Source organism: Phyllostomus hastatus, unplaced genomic scaffold (assembly GCF_019186645.2).
Source record: "Phyllostomus hastatus isolate PE091 unplaced genomic scaffold, TTU_PhHast_1.1 phas_scaffold_501, whole genome shotgun sequence".
Classification (NCBI taxonomy): domain Eukaryota; kingdom Metazoa; phylum Chordata; class Mammalia; order Chiroptera; family Phyllostomidae; genus Phyllostomus; species Phyllostomus hastatus.
Window position 1 is genome coordinate 43807664 of NW_025334033.1, and position 15815 is coordinate 43823478.

A 15815-nucleotide genomic window follows, 5' to 3' on the forward strand; every position below is an offset into this window, starting at 1 on the left:
CTTAGCCCAAAGTCACCTGACATGAAGAGGATGATCACACCCAAAACATTTGCCAGCACAGTTTAGACCCTTTTGGGCTGTTCAGATGCCGGACTGGTTTCTCTGATTTAGCCGCCCCTGGAGCTAAAGCAGTGGCTGGTTACCCATTCATTGAATAGGGCTGGATGTCTTGAAGCTGAGAGTGAGTGTGTGTGCACATGTGTGTTCATGTGTGTTCTGCAGTGGGATGGAAGCCTAGGCTATTAGAATAAGTTTACAAGCTCTTTGTCTTTCCAGGCTGGTTTTGCACAGGGAGAAGCACTTCCACTACCTGAAAAGAGGCCTTCGACAGCTGACAGATGCCTATGAGGTAACTATACTGTCCAGGAGCTCTTCCTGTCAAATTATCAGCCAGATCTTTCTCCCTTATTCCTATTGAACATAAAAGACTCATGAGCCTGACCTGTTGCGGGTTCACTCATTATAAATGTGGCCTTGGCAGAGACCAGGTGCACGGGAGCCCAGGCCAGGCAGAGCAGGGGCTCCCACTTGTGAAAGGGCAGAGCTGGATCTCTTCCTGTCTCGTCCTCGCTCTGAGCTCATGGAGCACCCAGATGGCTTTCTTCCTCTTAAGTCACAGCCAAAGGGGTCATGTGCTATCTTCTAGATAACTCATGACAGCTAGCTAAAAGGCAGCTGTTACCTATTTATCCCTAACCCTTTGCCCTATAGGTCGATCTAATTCCTAGGCTGGCCAAAAGATCAGTATATAAATCCCAGAGAATACCACTGCAATATGCCCACTGCACACATGCCCACTGTAAACATCCTATCCCTCAGTCCCTGGGGTTCCACGGAGGGGCCTCAAGCGGCAGGCAGTGGTGGTGGAGGAGGGGGAGGGTGTTGAGAATGGGCTTGAGTGGTGGGCAGAGGGTGAGTGTGAACAGGAGGGCCCAGTCTTCCTGTCCCACTTTGCACAGAGCAGCCCTGCTTTCAATTTGCTTTTTATTTGGGGTTTGTACATTTGATTATTTACTACAGGGACTGACCAACTCAAATGCCTATGGGCCCAACCAGGTAGCATACGTGGGGGAAGTGGGCTCGGGGAGACTGAAGCGAATCAGAAGCCCCACACTTTCGCTCTGTTCCTGCCCTTTGCTGCCACCCAGGAATGCAGACCAGGGTTGCCAGGTCTCTCTCTCTCCCCCTCCTTCTCCGTCCCAAATGAAGCCAGAAATTCAGATTTTTATGTGACTCTCCAAATGCTAAAATGTTGCAACCAATTCCAGACAAACAAACAAACAAGCGAACAAAACCCTACTGGAGCAAGCAGAACACATCCGCAGGCTAGAGTTGGCCTTGCGTTCCAAGCTTTCAGTCCTTGACTCGAGTCCTCCATGGTTAGGGTCCAGTCAGTCCCGATACAATTAATACCACACCAGCTAGCAACTCACTGAAGTGTGCTAAAAGCTTCCTGAGCATTATCTCATCTAATTATCTCAACTCCTTGTTATCCTTACAACTAACTACCTCATGGAGTAGTTAGTTTTATTTATTTATTTATTTTTCACAGATAAGGAATCAGGCATGACAAGGTGAAGCAATTTGTTCCCAGGCAAATAGCTATAGTAAAAGGAGGAGCTGGGACTCACACCCAGGCAGACCAAGTCCGTAGCAGTGTCCTCGGTCACCACACCAGGTGGAAGCTGGTCACAGCCCATTTATGAAGAGGGCAGCTTGGGCTGGTGGGAGGAACACTGGCGTGGGAGCCCAGAAACCTGGGCTCTTGTCTCGTCTCTGACATTTACTGTCATCGTAATCTAGAAAAAGTTCATCTCTCTTTTATATACTTTATATACTTTCATATTTATATACTCGTTTATATACTTTAAATCTGTAAATCGGGGGCAGCAATACTACCTGTCTGCCTGGCCTTGAATGCTCCATACATGTTTATGGCTCAATTAGGATAAAGTTCTGGTCACAAGTCACCTTTGGACGCCTTTCCCAGATTCTCCAGGAGAGTCAGCCAGTCTCTTACCTGTCTTCCTCGGGGCTGTTTCTGCCCACTTGCCCAGGTACAGGCACACATGTGCTGTATTGCACCTGTTCCAGAAAGACAGAAGGTAATTCGTACTGATGTGTCTGTCTAGGGCCCTCTTCCTCTGCAGGTAACCACACACATTCTGTATTCCAAGCATCACAGGATTTTATTCACTGTTGTGCTCCCAGCATCTCATACAGTGCTTGGCACAAAGTAGATGGTTACTAAATACTCGTTTCATCATCAGTGAGTGAGTTAACCCAGGACATTCTATTCTGGGATTATATCTCTTCTTGGGTCTACACTGAGAACACAGCAGCACCTAACTTCCTTGCATGTGAGAACTTCCTTACTCTGCTCAGCCTTCCTTAGATGCCCGTCAGGGAAGGACCCATTGGGTTCAAGGTAAACGTCTATGTCCCATTGTCCTTTCCTCACATATGGCTATTTCAGCTCCTGGCTAAGGCGATAAAGCCAAGTGTCCTTCATTCACTGATTGTTTGTCAGGTGCCCTCCCCCAAGCCCTTGCCATCCTGCCAGAATGAGACAGATGCCTCCTTGTCAGCAGTGTCTCGGAATGATTCTGAATAAAGGGTGTGTTTTCTCCCCTGTGCCTTTCACAGTGTCTGGATGCCAGCCGCCCATGGCTCTGCTATTGGATCCTGCACAGCTTGGAACTGCTGGATGAACCCATCCCCCAGATGGTGGCGACAGAGTGAGTCTGGCTGTGGGGCCATCTAGGCTGCTCTCTGGAATTGTACTTCGGGTGCTTCTCGTTTTGTTTCGGTTCTGTTTATTTTAAATGAAAATCACAGAGCGCTTCAAAGAAACCCATGCTTTTTTCTCCCTCCAGTAACTTCCCGAAACTCCTCCACTTTAGGAGCCCATTGTAAGCTCGTGGGTAGAAAAAGTCTTTGAACTCCCAAGCGAAGGATTCTGATTTCTTTATGGCCTTTTCTTTTGGCTCTTGTTCTGGTCTTTGAGAAAAGTCTTTATCATCAACTCTGGGAGACGTGATTTTGCCAGAAAGTACAGTATGCATTTGAATAGCTTCTGTGGGGAAGCATGTGCCAACCCAGTGAACAAAAATGCCTTTGCCTTCCATAAACACCTCCACAGAAGTCCCTCCCTGCCAGAGCCTGGGGGACGAAGCTCTTGTTGGCACTGGAGGGGTTGCTGTGTTGGTATGCAGATGCCATGACTCACAATTTTCTTACGATCAGAGATCTAAGCAACTAAGAGCCTTCCCGAACTGCCGGCACAGATGGTGTTCTCAGTGTGGTGTACCTCATCCTTAGAAGCTTGTGAAATATATGTTTTCAAGAAGGAACTGGTCATCCTTGTAGCCTTAGGGATACCTGGGGGAGGAGAGGGCAGCCAGGAATTGGAGCCAGTGCCCCAGTTCTCAGTGACAGAGAACACGTCCCATCACCAGCAACTTGAGTTCATCCACTCCCCTGGGGCTCCTGTGGGAGAGGAGCCCGGGAGAGGAGGCCCCCAGCCAGGTTCATTTTCCCACAGCACACAGGGTGGCTGTACTAGGATGCATGAAAGCTAGCCTGTGCCCCTCCCTGGTCACAGTGCCCTGCCTGGGTCACACTGTCAGGTCAGAAGAACAGAACTGCACATTGTCTCATTCATTCTGTCTTAACAATAACCTCCCATTCTTGCCTTCCTGGGCAGGGTGTCTTGTGATGAATGTGGATAGGGAAGATAATAAAGAATTAGACCATTAACCCTTGTGATATATATGATGCCTTTCGAGGGAGAGGAAAAATATGCATTGTCTTCCCCATCATGATGCTGCTACCAGCCTCGTTGCTTCTAGCTCAAAGTGGAGTTGGATACAGTTCCTGCAGCACTAGGAATTTAATTGTCAAAATAAAGGCCGTGTGTTTTTGAAATACCAGCTGGGGGTTGTGGCCTGTTTGGGAAGTTTCTCCCCCACACATACACAATCAGGATGTTCGGTAGGGGAATGGGAAAGTCCTATAGGAGAGAAGAAAAAGGAAACATGGGGATTGTGAGAGTAAAGCACCGGCGCCCCCTAGAGGAAGATATGGACCAACCTGAAGAGGGAGGATAGTGCTAGGGGTTCCTTGGGTCAGCATGGGTTGTGAGCCTTTTCTGAGGAAATAAGTGTCAGAGCAGCTTCTGCGGCATCTGATAGGAAGAGAGGACCCCTTTAAAGGCTCTTCACACTTAACAATTGGAGACAACCTAAATAGTCACAGTAAGGGATGTTTAAAGCGTATTTAAAGTTTAAATAAATTATGATGCAGTGCATACAGTGAAATGCTATGCAGCCACTTGAAGACTGAAAAGTTAACAGATGCTAATCTGGACTTATTGTGGTGATCATTTTGCAATATATACAGATATCAAAGTACTATGTTGTACACCTGAAACTAATGTTAAAAGTCATTTACACTTAAAAATTATATCTAAATGTGTATATTTGTATATAAAATTAGTATATTTATAGAGGTGTTCATGATTTAAGTGCAAAAGGTAGTTTAAAAGATTTCACTTTTCTAGATTAAAAATATAGGTGGTTACATGCACAGAAAAGCCAGAAGGATGTATATACATATGGTAGTTGTTGTTTCTGGATAGTGGGGTTAAAGGTGATTTGTTTCTCTTTTCTCCTAAACATATTTGCATTTTCTACAATGAACCTTAATTTTATAGTTAAAGAATGTCTTAAAACTGAAAAGCTGATTTCAAGAACAACTTGACAGTAACTGAGTGAGGATTTCATGGCAGCCTTGAAGGCTTTGTCATTCTGTGGAGCATTGATTTAACGAACTCTCCAAGAATTACTTAGCCTCTCCTAGCAGGCAGTTAATTCTAGGTTCTGATAATATTTGTTATGTGCAGAGACTTGTGGCTTTGACCTATAAGGAAAGATTTTTATTAAGATACAGAGAAATCTTAATGACTTCTGTAAAAATATGGGGATTTGTTTTTTTAGACTACCTAATATAGGATATTGCCTTCTTATTTATTTTGCACAGGGGAAAGAGTTGCTTTGAAAATGTGCACCAGCTTTTTTCTTCCTTGTGCAAACATTAAGGTGACCTAGAGGCTGAGTTTAGCTCTGGATTTTTATTATTTCCTGTCCTCTTTTCTCCCCACTCCCTCACCTAGTATGTGACACACACATACACACACTTTATTCTTTCCTGTTTTGTTCACTGTTGTGCTTCTATTTGTTCAGGAGAAAAAACTGCCACACTGAGTTCCCTCTAGTGGACAAAATCACTTTTGTCAGCTACTGGGACTGCTGACTGGGGCCAGCAAGGCCAGTTTTTACTGCGGCTGTCAGACCTCTCAAGAATAGTGTATTCATAGGTAGGAATTTGGCTTGCCTCTCTCAGGACATTATATCCACAAATGTATACATGTTTACCCAAAATAAATTTTGGGAACCAGGCTAAGTATATTTGCTTTTGTTCACAATTTTAGCACTGAAGGAAGCGTTCTTTTTTTTTTAAGATTTTATTTATTTTTAGAGAGGGGGGAAGGGAGGGAGAAAGAGAGGGAATGAAACATCAATGTGTGGTTGCTTCTCATGCCCTACTACTAGGGGCCTGGCCCGCAACCCAGGCATGTGCCCTGACTGGGAATTGAACCAGTGACGCTTTGGTTCACAGGCCCACGCTCAATCCACTGATCTACACCAGCCAGGGCAAAGGAAGTGTTCTTTAACGAGAATCCCATACTTTGTTATTGAAAGCCACTTTTTTTTTTAAGATTTTATTTATTTTTAGAGAGGGAAGGGAGGGAGGGAGAGAGAGAGAGAGAGAGAGAGAGAGAGAGAGAGAGAGAGAGAGAGAGAGAGAGACATCAATGTGCGGTTGCTGGGGGTTATGGCCTGCAACCCAGGAATGTACCCTGGCTGGGAATCGAACCTGGGACACTTTGGTTCCCAGCCCGCGCTCAATCCACTGAGCTACGCCAGCCAGGTGAAAGCCACTTTAATAAAATGTACGGAAAAAAATGGAAACCGCAGGGAGATCACTGCACCCTTGAGTTAGAGTTTTAGCTTCTGTATGATCTAAAAATTGCCTTTAACTTAAAAATTGTTTTAGGACTTTTCCACTTGTAAAGTTTTCCCAAGGATTAAAATTAAATTTTCATGTGTCAGTGTTTTATTATTTCCCTTTCCAAAGGTTATTAACAGTTTCTCCCCTGAATAACTCCTTAAATATTTTTTCCTTTTAATTTTTAAATTTAACTATGATTTGTTTCTTTACCTTTAGTGAGGGTACCTTATCTGTGTTCTGGGCTTTTTTTTTTTTTTTTGCCAGCAGCACCTGGCATCTAGCGGGTGGAGGCCAGGGGTGCAGCTAAACATCCTCCCCGGGACAGTCCCCACAGCCAAGAATGATCTGGCCCAAAGTGTCAATAGCACCAAGGTGGAGCAACCCTGCTGTAAAATAACCAACTTTAGACTTGACTGCACATCCCAAACAGCAGCATCCAGGGCACTGCTGGTGCTTGATGAAGGGTCAGCACCTGCAACATGATGGGCAGCCCTGCCTCCTGAAATCAGTGAAAGCCTGCCTGCCTTTCACCTGTTCATCGCTCTGGGTCTGCCTAGGCCAGGAGTTTTCCTCTCCCTTGTAGTGTAAGCAGAAGCTGTTTTAAGTATGAAATCTGAAAGGCTTCGTGCTAGAAGAAGCTCGATGTGAACTCATTCCTCTTGCATTTGCATCTACTCCTGTGCCATTCTGCTCGAGGATGACCATTCCTATTTCCAAAGCTATAATCTTTGTAACTTTTCCTAGACCCTAAGTCTGTCTGTGGTAACCTATTCTGGTGCTGACGTTTTTCTTACATCTAACCTAAAATCTTGCTGCAGATTAGCTTCGGTTTTTGTTTATTTACCAGAAAGTTTGTATAGTTACCCTTTGTATTTTTGAGGTATGTTGCTGGGTAACTTTATACTGTGGTTGCCTGTAATATTCAGCCTTTTAATAATTTTTATATTTAGCCATTTTTACAACTCTCATCCAAACTTCCTTTGAGTTGGAAAATGGAGGCTGGAGCCAGATGCGGTTCTGACCAATACTGTGTTTATAATGCTTTTCACAGGCGCTCTCGTTACTGTTCACAGCTCATGGACTCTGACCCCGGGCCCTTTTCTGCTGTATTCCCGGTCCTTTCCCATGTTACATTTGTACACGTCACTCATCCCCGCCCCTGCCATCCCTAAGCACGGACATTGCTACTGGTACCTATTTCGTTTGTTTTATTCTAACTGCCTTCTGATTTGTTTCACATTATTCTACTTTAATTCTCACCGTGGAGGTGTTTCTCTGCCCACTTGTATTATTTTATTATTCACTCTACGTGCTTTTGAGTTCTTCATCCAGCTAGTGACAGTGATGTCCAGAGTCGACCACATTGGGTCAGACCTCAGCTGTCCCCTAAAAGTCTGAGTAAACTCCTTGTGAGGCTGCTAATACGTCTTTGATACCCTTGCTTTGAACTTGACCCTCTTGTAAGTTTTACACACCCTTTAATAGTTGAATGTTAGAGCAGTGGTGTCCAGTGCAACTTCCTGCGATACTGGGAATGTCCTATATTCTGTGGCAGCCACTAGTGACAGGTAGCTATTGAGCAGTTGCAGTGTGGCTTGTGTGACCAAGGAGCTAAATTTTAAATTTTATTTAAATTAAAAATTTAAATAGCCTTGATGGCTAGTGTCTACCTATTGGACAGTGCTGATCTGTCACATTGCTACCCAAAGTGTGACACACAGGCCAGCAGCATTGCCATCACCTGGAAGCTTGCTAGAAACACAGCCATCAGGCCCATCTAGCATTACTGAATTAGATCTGCACTTTAACAGGATCTCGAGGTGATTCTACATATGCTCAAGTTCAGAGGCACTTGCTAGCACCTTGGCTGTACGTTAGAGTCAAACGGGGAGTTTTAAAAATATTGCTGCCTGGGTCCCAATTACACTGATTCTGATTTAATTGGTGTAAAGCATGGCCTGGGCTTTGGGCATCCCCCAGGTGATTCTAATTGCTCAGCAAAAATGTGTGGTACTCATACTTTGTGTGTATCCAAATCACCTGGGAATTTGAGAAAGCTATGGAGGCCCAGGCTCTTTCCTGCTTCAGCAATCCTGAGTCTGTGTATTCTTTACCAGCTCTCCAGTGATTCTGATACACACTTTTTGGGTTTGAAAATCTCTGATCTACTTCCAGCCAAGATGGAGGCATAGGTAGACAGACACACTTGCCTCCTCAAACAATCAAAAGAAGGACAATGACACAGTTAAAAACAAAAAACAACCAGAACTGACAGAAAATCGAAGTCTATGGAGACTGACAACCAAGGAGTTAAAGAAGAAACATTCACCCAGACCAGTAGGAGGGACAGAGACAGGCAGCCGAGCAGAGAGGACTTCTGGCAAGGTGGCAGCTGGTGGATCAGGTCCCACATTTGCATGCAGATAAACCGGGAGGAACAACTGGGGAGCAAGACAGGCCTTGCAACCCAGGGTTCCAGTGCAGAGAAATAAAGCCTCAAACCTCTGATTGAAAACACTTGTGGGGGTTGAGGCAGCAGTGGAAGAAACTCCCAGCCTCGTAGGAGAGTTCCTTGGAGAGACCCACAGGGTCCTACAATGTACACAAACCCACCCACCCGGGAATCAGCACCAGAAGGACCCAATTTGCTTGTGGAAAGTGGGGTAAGTGACTGAAAGCCAGCAGAGAGCAGGGCAAGGCACTGTTCCCTCTCAATCCCCTCCCCCGCATACAGCATCACAATGTAGAGGGTTGCCCTGCCCTGGTGAACAGCTAAAGTTCAGCCCCTTACTACGTAACAGGTGCACCCAGACAAAAAAAAATGGCTGAAATGAAAGAGCAGATCAAAGCTCCAGAAAAAATACAACTAAGCAACGAAGAAATAGCCAACCTATCCAATGCACACTTCAAAACACTGGTAATCAGGATGTTCACAGAATTGTTTGAATATGGTTGCAAATTAGATGAAAAAAAGTGAAGGCTATGCTAAGTGAAATAAAGAAAAATGTACAGGGAACCAACAGTGACGGGAAGGAAACCGGGACTCAAATCAACAGTGTGGACCAGAAGGGAGGAAGAAACATTCAACAAGAACAGAATGAAGAAACAAGAATTCAAAAAAAATGAGGAGAGGCTTAGGAACCTCCAGGACATCTTTGAACGTCCCAACATCCGAATCATAGGGGTGCTAGAAGGAGAAGAGGAAGAGCAAGGAATGGAAAACTTATTTGAAAACATAATGAAGGAGAACTTCCCCAATCTGGCAAAGGAAATAGACTTCCCGGAAGTCTAAGAAGCTCAGCAAGTCCCAAAGAAGTTGGACCCAAGGAAGTGCACACCAAGGCACATCATAATTACATTACCTAAGATTAAAGATAAGGAGAGAATCTTAAAAGCAGCAAGAGAAAAGGAGACAGTTACCTATAAAGGAGTTCCCATAAGACTGTCAGCTGATTTCTCAAAAGAAACCCTGCAGGCAAGAAGGGGCTGGAAAGAAGTATTCCAAGTCATGAAAGGCAAAGACTTACATCCAAGATTACTCTATCCAGCAAAGCTATCATTTAGAATGGAAGAGCAGATAAAGTGCATCCCAGATAAGGTCAAGTTAAAGGAGGTCATCATCACCAAGCCCTTATTATATGAAATGTTAAAGGCACTTATCTAAGAAGAAGATAAAAAATATGAACAGTAAAATGACAATGAACTCACAGTTAGTAATAACTGAACCTAAAACAAAAACTAAGCAAACAACTAGAACAGGAACAGAATCACAGAAATGGAGACCACATGGAGGGTTATCAGTGGGGGAGTGGGTGGGGGAGAGAGGGGGAAAAGGTACAGAGAATAAGTAGCATAGATGGTAGGTAGAAGATAGACAGGGGGAGGTTAAGAATAGTATAGGAAATATAGAAGCCAAAGAACTTATATACATGACCCATGGACATGAACTAAAAGCGGGGGGAATGCAGGTGGGAGGAGGTGCCCAGGTTGGAGGGGAATAAAGGGGGGAAAATGGGACAACTGTAATAGCATAATCAATAAAACATATTAAAAAAAAAGAAAATCTCTGATCTAGAAGATAGTTTCCCACAATCTTGGTCATGTAATCTAGAATGAAGTGCTTTGCTGATCTGAAAGAAAATTGATTTGCTAGATCTTTTAGTCATACGACTGTGTGAATGACTTATGAATACTTGCTTTTTACGAAGTGTGAGTTGGTGAATGTCTGGTCTCTAAGATTAAGTTTTTCTCCTTTTGAGAGATAGAAGTACCCATCATGCTTTGGTTTTCAGAACTGCTAAGAATCCTGCTGATGACAGCTGGTAGCTTCAAGGTCAATTTTCCAGTTCATTAAGGTGCTGGCCTCTGGATCAGAATGTCCCACAATGCGAAGTGTCTGGAAGTCAAGAAAAGCCCAAGCCCTCGTGCCCCAGCACAGCCCCATGGACAGTCAGATGCAGCCTGTCAGCTGACGGCGGCTGGCGTGGAGGGAGGATTTAGAGGTGTCTGGTACATTCTGATCCCAGCTCGTTCCGCCCTCCAGGCTACTGGGTCAGGAGGGTTGCCTTCGGCATCCTTCTATCTTAGGAGCTGGGAGAGCGATTGGATAACTAGGTGACTCTGCTTTTTTTTCTCTCTCTCTCTCTCTCTAATGTGCTAAGTTTTATATCAGCTAAAACCGTTTGTGACAAAAAACACTTTTTATGTGCTAGTGCAGCCAGGGTTTGTCAGGACATGTGTTTATTAGCTATTTGTTTCTGGGAAATGCAATAAAAACTAAGGACGGTTTGGAAAATATGTTAGCAACCAACTCGTTTTCTCTACTAAAAGTAATTGCTATTAAAAACATGCCACAAAACTGTCTTCCTTCTGTGATTATCAACTTCAGTTTCCATCCTTGTGTTTCTCACAGCAAAATTTTAGGTGCAAACAGAATGTAACGTGCATTGTTTTTGACCTGCGTTGGTTTCAGGACTTGCTACTTCAGTAGCAAGTCAGCTGCCTTTTCCATTGCCCCCTTGCCCAGATAAGGGAAGATCTGAAATCAGACACGTTGTAGAAAAGCAGCAATAAACCGAGTCTTAGTGGAGACTAACTAGACTCTACATGTAGAGTCTCTCTGGCAGCCATAGATAAGAGAGAATTGGGGGAGCCCAGGAGGAGAAGGCTGCCTGAGCACTAGAAGGCCACAGATTTGCACTTCGTCCTCTTACATGGAGGCCTGTCCTCACACGAAGCCTGTGGTCCCAGCTGGGTTGTGGGGAAAGGACTCGATGACCAGAACTTTCCCGGGGTACCCCTTTCTGGGGGACTTCGGAGGACCTTGGTCGAATAGGGGCTTTCTTGGTTTAACCTGGAGCAAGAATGTGACTTGCGGGCAAACTGATGGATGCCGGGTTTGTTGGCACGGGCTTGGAGGCCAGCCCTCACTGAACAGTCTCCCTCAGGGAGGGAGTTGGGGCCTCTGTGGACTGTGTGAAAAACTCTTCTTGAACCCATAGATGGGGCTGCATTCAGTGACACGAGTCAGCAGTACTTACAATTTCCCCAGTGGAGGTGAGCATGGTTCTCCTAACCACGGAGGCAGACTCCGTAAAAGCTTGTTTCTTGTTGGTTAAAGGAATAAAAATCACTAGCCCACTGGGGCATAGGTTGGTGATGGGAGTGAGAAGACGTCTCTTTAAATATTCTTGGCAGGCCTTGTGATGGACCTAAACCTGGGTGGTCAGTGTGGAAAGAAGCAGCTGAATGAGAAGCACGGGAAAGATTGGGTCAAGAAGCATGACAGTCCCTCCAGCCCTATGATAGGTTGTCTGTTTCTGCCCGGCCTTATGTTCTTGCATCATGGCTAAGCACGTGCTTAAATGTGAAACTCAGATGGAAGGCATACAGTGCCGATGAGAGCAGGGTAGAGAGTGAGGCCTTTCGTGGGGGTTAACTGCTTTTCATACATGTTCAGTAGGTGGGAGCAGAGCTTTTTTCTTGTTCCTTTTGAGGGACTGGGGAACCTTTGGAAAGGCATGGACTCTGGTGGAATTTCATGTTTGGAAATCAATGTCTGACTGTGCTTTTCCCTTTGGCTGTGTACCTAGCGTGTGTCAGTTCCTGGAGCTGTGTCAAAGCCCAGACGGTGGCTTTGGAGGGGGCCCCGGCCAGTACCCACACCTTGCACCCACATATGCGGCCGTCAATGCCCTGTGCATCATTGGCACTGAGGAGGCCTATGACGTCATTAACAGGTACAGCCAAAGCCAGCAGTGACGGAAACGCAGAAGGGTGCCCCTCCTGCTGACACTGCACTGACCTCACCGTCTCTGGCCTCTCTCCCATTTGTTTCGCAGACAGAAGCTTCTTCAGTATTTGTACTCTCTGAAGCAACCTGACGGCTCTTTCCTCATGCACGTTGGAGGTGAGGTGGATGTGAGGTGAGTGGGGTCTTTCTCGGGCTGCCCCATCGGTGGGTTTGAGGGCTTGGCATTAGAGGCGCCAGATCCAAGGAAGAGCCTGGTGGACCTGCCGCCCTGTCACAGAATGACAGGCAGAATGACTTGCTGGTGACGCAGTATCACAGTCATTGCAGAGATGATACAGACGTCCTCAGTGTGATGAGCACTCGATGTCTTTTATGGAAATATCAAAATATAAGTAAGACAGAAACAGAATCAACTGCTCTTGTTTTAAAAGTTAAAAATACATTCATCTGGCATAAAAGGATATACCATGATATATAACAACCATATGGGGTCATATAATCTTTCACCTCTCTGGGATAGGAAGGGAGAAGAAAGGCCAAGGGGACTTAGTAAATGTTTTCTGAATGGGTTTGATAAAATCGAGACAACGTTTAACACCCGCACGAGAACAGTTTCGGGAGGTGCAGAACCCTTCTGGGCCAGTGGAGCCCAGTGAAGTAGACTTGCATTAACTGCTTAGAAGGAGTTGGTGCAAAATTATTACTTAACTTAAGAATTGTTTGATGTACCTAGTAAGCAGCTTATTCACCTGGCAGATGATTGCTAATGAAGCGTAGAGAGAATTCACTGAACAAGTCATTTCTCAATGGCAGCGGATCATTGAGATTTTATACCAAAGTCTTATTACTTAGCCTGAATAATTTATTTTTATGAGGTTTCTATATCAAAGCCATCTTACTGCCTTTTTGTAAATGTGTTTGCTTCTACACGAGTGGATTAACATTCTGGGTGAGCCATTGGTTTGAAAATGTAGGGGAAGAGAAACAACCGCTCCATGGCGGTCGTGGAGCATGAAATGCATTGCGGATAAAAGTAGGCAACCGGGCTGCAGAGGCCTCCAGTAAAGGACTTCCTTCCATCTGAAACTTGCCAGCTCAAATCAAAAAATTAGCATAGGTGTCTACCAGAAAAACTGTTTCTCTACTCACGACACTTGTGATACCACGAATGTGAGTGAGGACACACACCGCAGGATAAGGGCTCAGTCCCACAAGACTGCCCCTACTTCAGACGCCACTCACAAGTAGCATGTCACGTCCCTTGGTTATCCATACTTCTGTGCTGCTGCCTGACATGGCTACAAATTGGGGGTTCCTGTGATACTCTCCTCAGGTTCAGTGATTTGCTAGAATGGCTCACGGAGCTCAGGGAAACACTTTACTATTACTGGTTCATTCTGAGTATATTATAAAGGATACAAATTAGTGGCCTGATGAAGAGGTAGATAAGGAGAGGTCTGGAAGTTTCCAGAGTGCAGGAACTTCTGTCCCCATGAAGTTGGGGTGTGCCACCCGCCAGCAGGCACTGGCTGCATTCGCCAGCCCAGAAGCTCCCCGAATCCCTTCATCTAGGGTTGTTGGGGGTTCCATTACATAGGCATGATTGATGAAATCATTGGCCATTGGTGATTAACCCAATATCCAGCCCTTTCAGCCTCCTCTGGACAGTGGGGCTGAAAGTTCTGACCTTCTAATCACATCGTTCCTTCCTCTGGCCACTGGTCCCTGTCTTCTAGGAGGCACCTCAGATACAGCAGAATGGGGCTTGTTGTAAAAACAAAAGACTCTCCTATCACACCTGTAACTCAGAATATTCCAAGGGTTTTAGGACCACTGTGCCAGGAACTGGGCAGAAGACCACATTTATATTTACTATATCACAATATCTCAGTATCTATTGCTAAAAGATAAACTGAGGCACATTAAAAATTTTAAGTTTATTTCAGCAAAAATCAATTTGATTTGGGCAGCACACAGCCTAGCAGATAGAAAGGAACTCCAAGGAGCTGCATAAAATGAAATACTTTTATAGGCAGGAGGGAGCGGGGACCAGGAACGGGCACTAGGCAAAGGCGGGCTGGTTATGGCGAGGTCACTTCGGGGGATGGCGGGGACTTAGCAGGCAGATGACCTAACCAGTGCTGATCAGGCAGTTCCTGATGGACTGGTGTGAGATTCCACATCTGGGGAAGCCCAGACTATAAGTCAGTATTGGTTTAGCATAAGTGACTCCATTTTGAGCCTCTTACCTTGTTTTTTAAACATTGTATAGTTCAACAAAGCCAATATAACTACTGAGGAAAAGTAATGCAGTATTGTGTTGATGCTTCTTAAGGAAAAAGTTACAAGATTTTTTTCCCTTCAAAGTCACTATATTTTCATTCCTGTTCTATAGATATTCCAATCAAATATGCAGTCTTGAAATTTAGCTTTTTAAAACTTTCTCAGATTATTAGACAAAAGCAAACAAACCCTGGCAAGATCGCTTTGGCATTTTATCACATGCCTAGATGACAGAGCATTGAGTGTGTTCCAGAAAGAATTCCGTGTTGCTGAAGTGTAGAAGGCCTGGGGGCCGTGGGAGGATGGGGCTGGAAGCACCTGTGGAGAACAGGTGAGGGGCCCTGAAATCTTAAGAAGCCCAGAGTTTAAAGGCAGTAGGAAGCCACCAAAAAGATGCGTTTGTGTTCCCTCCTCATCTCAATGTGAGATCTAGGACCAGTCAGGACCAGTCAGTGGCTTCTGGCATCGTGCCTCAGTTCTTCCATTTATGAGAGATGAACTGTTTTTGGCCTCCTCCCTACCTCAGAGGTTACATTAGGATTCAAGAGCAAATACTTTTTAAAAAAATATTTTATTTATTTATTTTTAGAGAGAGGGAGGGAAAAAGAGGGAGAAAAACATCAATGTGTGGTTGCTTCTCACATGTCCCCTACTGAGGACCTGGCCTGCAACCCAGGCATGTGCCCTGACTGGGAACCGAACCGGCAACCCTTTGGTTTGCAGGCCAGCACTCAGTCCACTGAGCCACACCAGCCAGGGCTAAGAGCAAATACTTTTGAACCCTGCTGAGAGGCTCAAGACCTAAAGGAAATTAGATCAGACCTTCGAAGTCAGCTTCTGGTAGATGGCAACATTTGGCACCTAGGACTCTTGCGTGCTTCCGATGCCTGCTGGCATAACTCAGCCTCTGCGGTGCCTTTGGCCAGTGTGAACAGGCTGTAAAAATGCTGGTAGGATAATGCTGCTCAAGCTTCTGCAGGGATTTCTTTGGAAATCCTCAGTAAGTTTGACTAATACAGAAACTAGACCCTTCTCACTCCTCCCTTTTGTAATTTCTTAGGAGGTCTTAGAAAAAGGATTTGTAAGCAGAATTTTTATCTTCAAGATAAAATGGAGCTGAGATACTGGCATTTGAAAAGACCGTAGCAGGGAGGAAAGGACAGTTTGTAGACGTGTTCCATCATAGAGGGCGACGCTGAAGTAAATG

The 15815-nt window shown here is 45.1% G+C and overlaps 1 protein-coding gene across 1 annotated transcript in view; it reads left to right on the forward strand.

Moving 5' to 3' along the window:
* Window positions 1–15815, forward strand: part of FNTB (farnesyltransferase, CAAX box, beta) — a 62370-nt gene that overhangs the window by 21780 nt on the left and 24775 nt on the right. The window contains exons 3-6 of the mRNA XM_045823421.1: window positions 277–349; window positions 2647–2738; window positions 12165–12311; window positions 12414–12497. Of these exons, the coding sequence (XP_045679377.1) occupies window positions 277–349; window positions 2647–2738; window positions 12165–12311; window positions 12414–12497 (396 nt within the window). The remainder of the gene's footprint in view (window positions 1–276; window positions 350–2646; window positions 2739–12164; window positions 12312–12413; window positions 12498–15815) is intronic.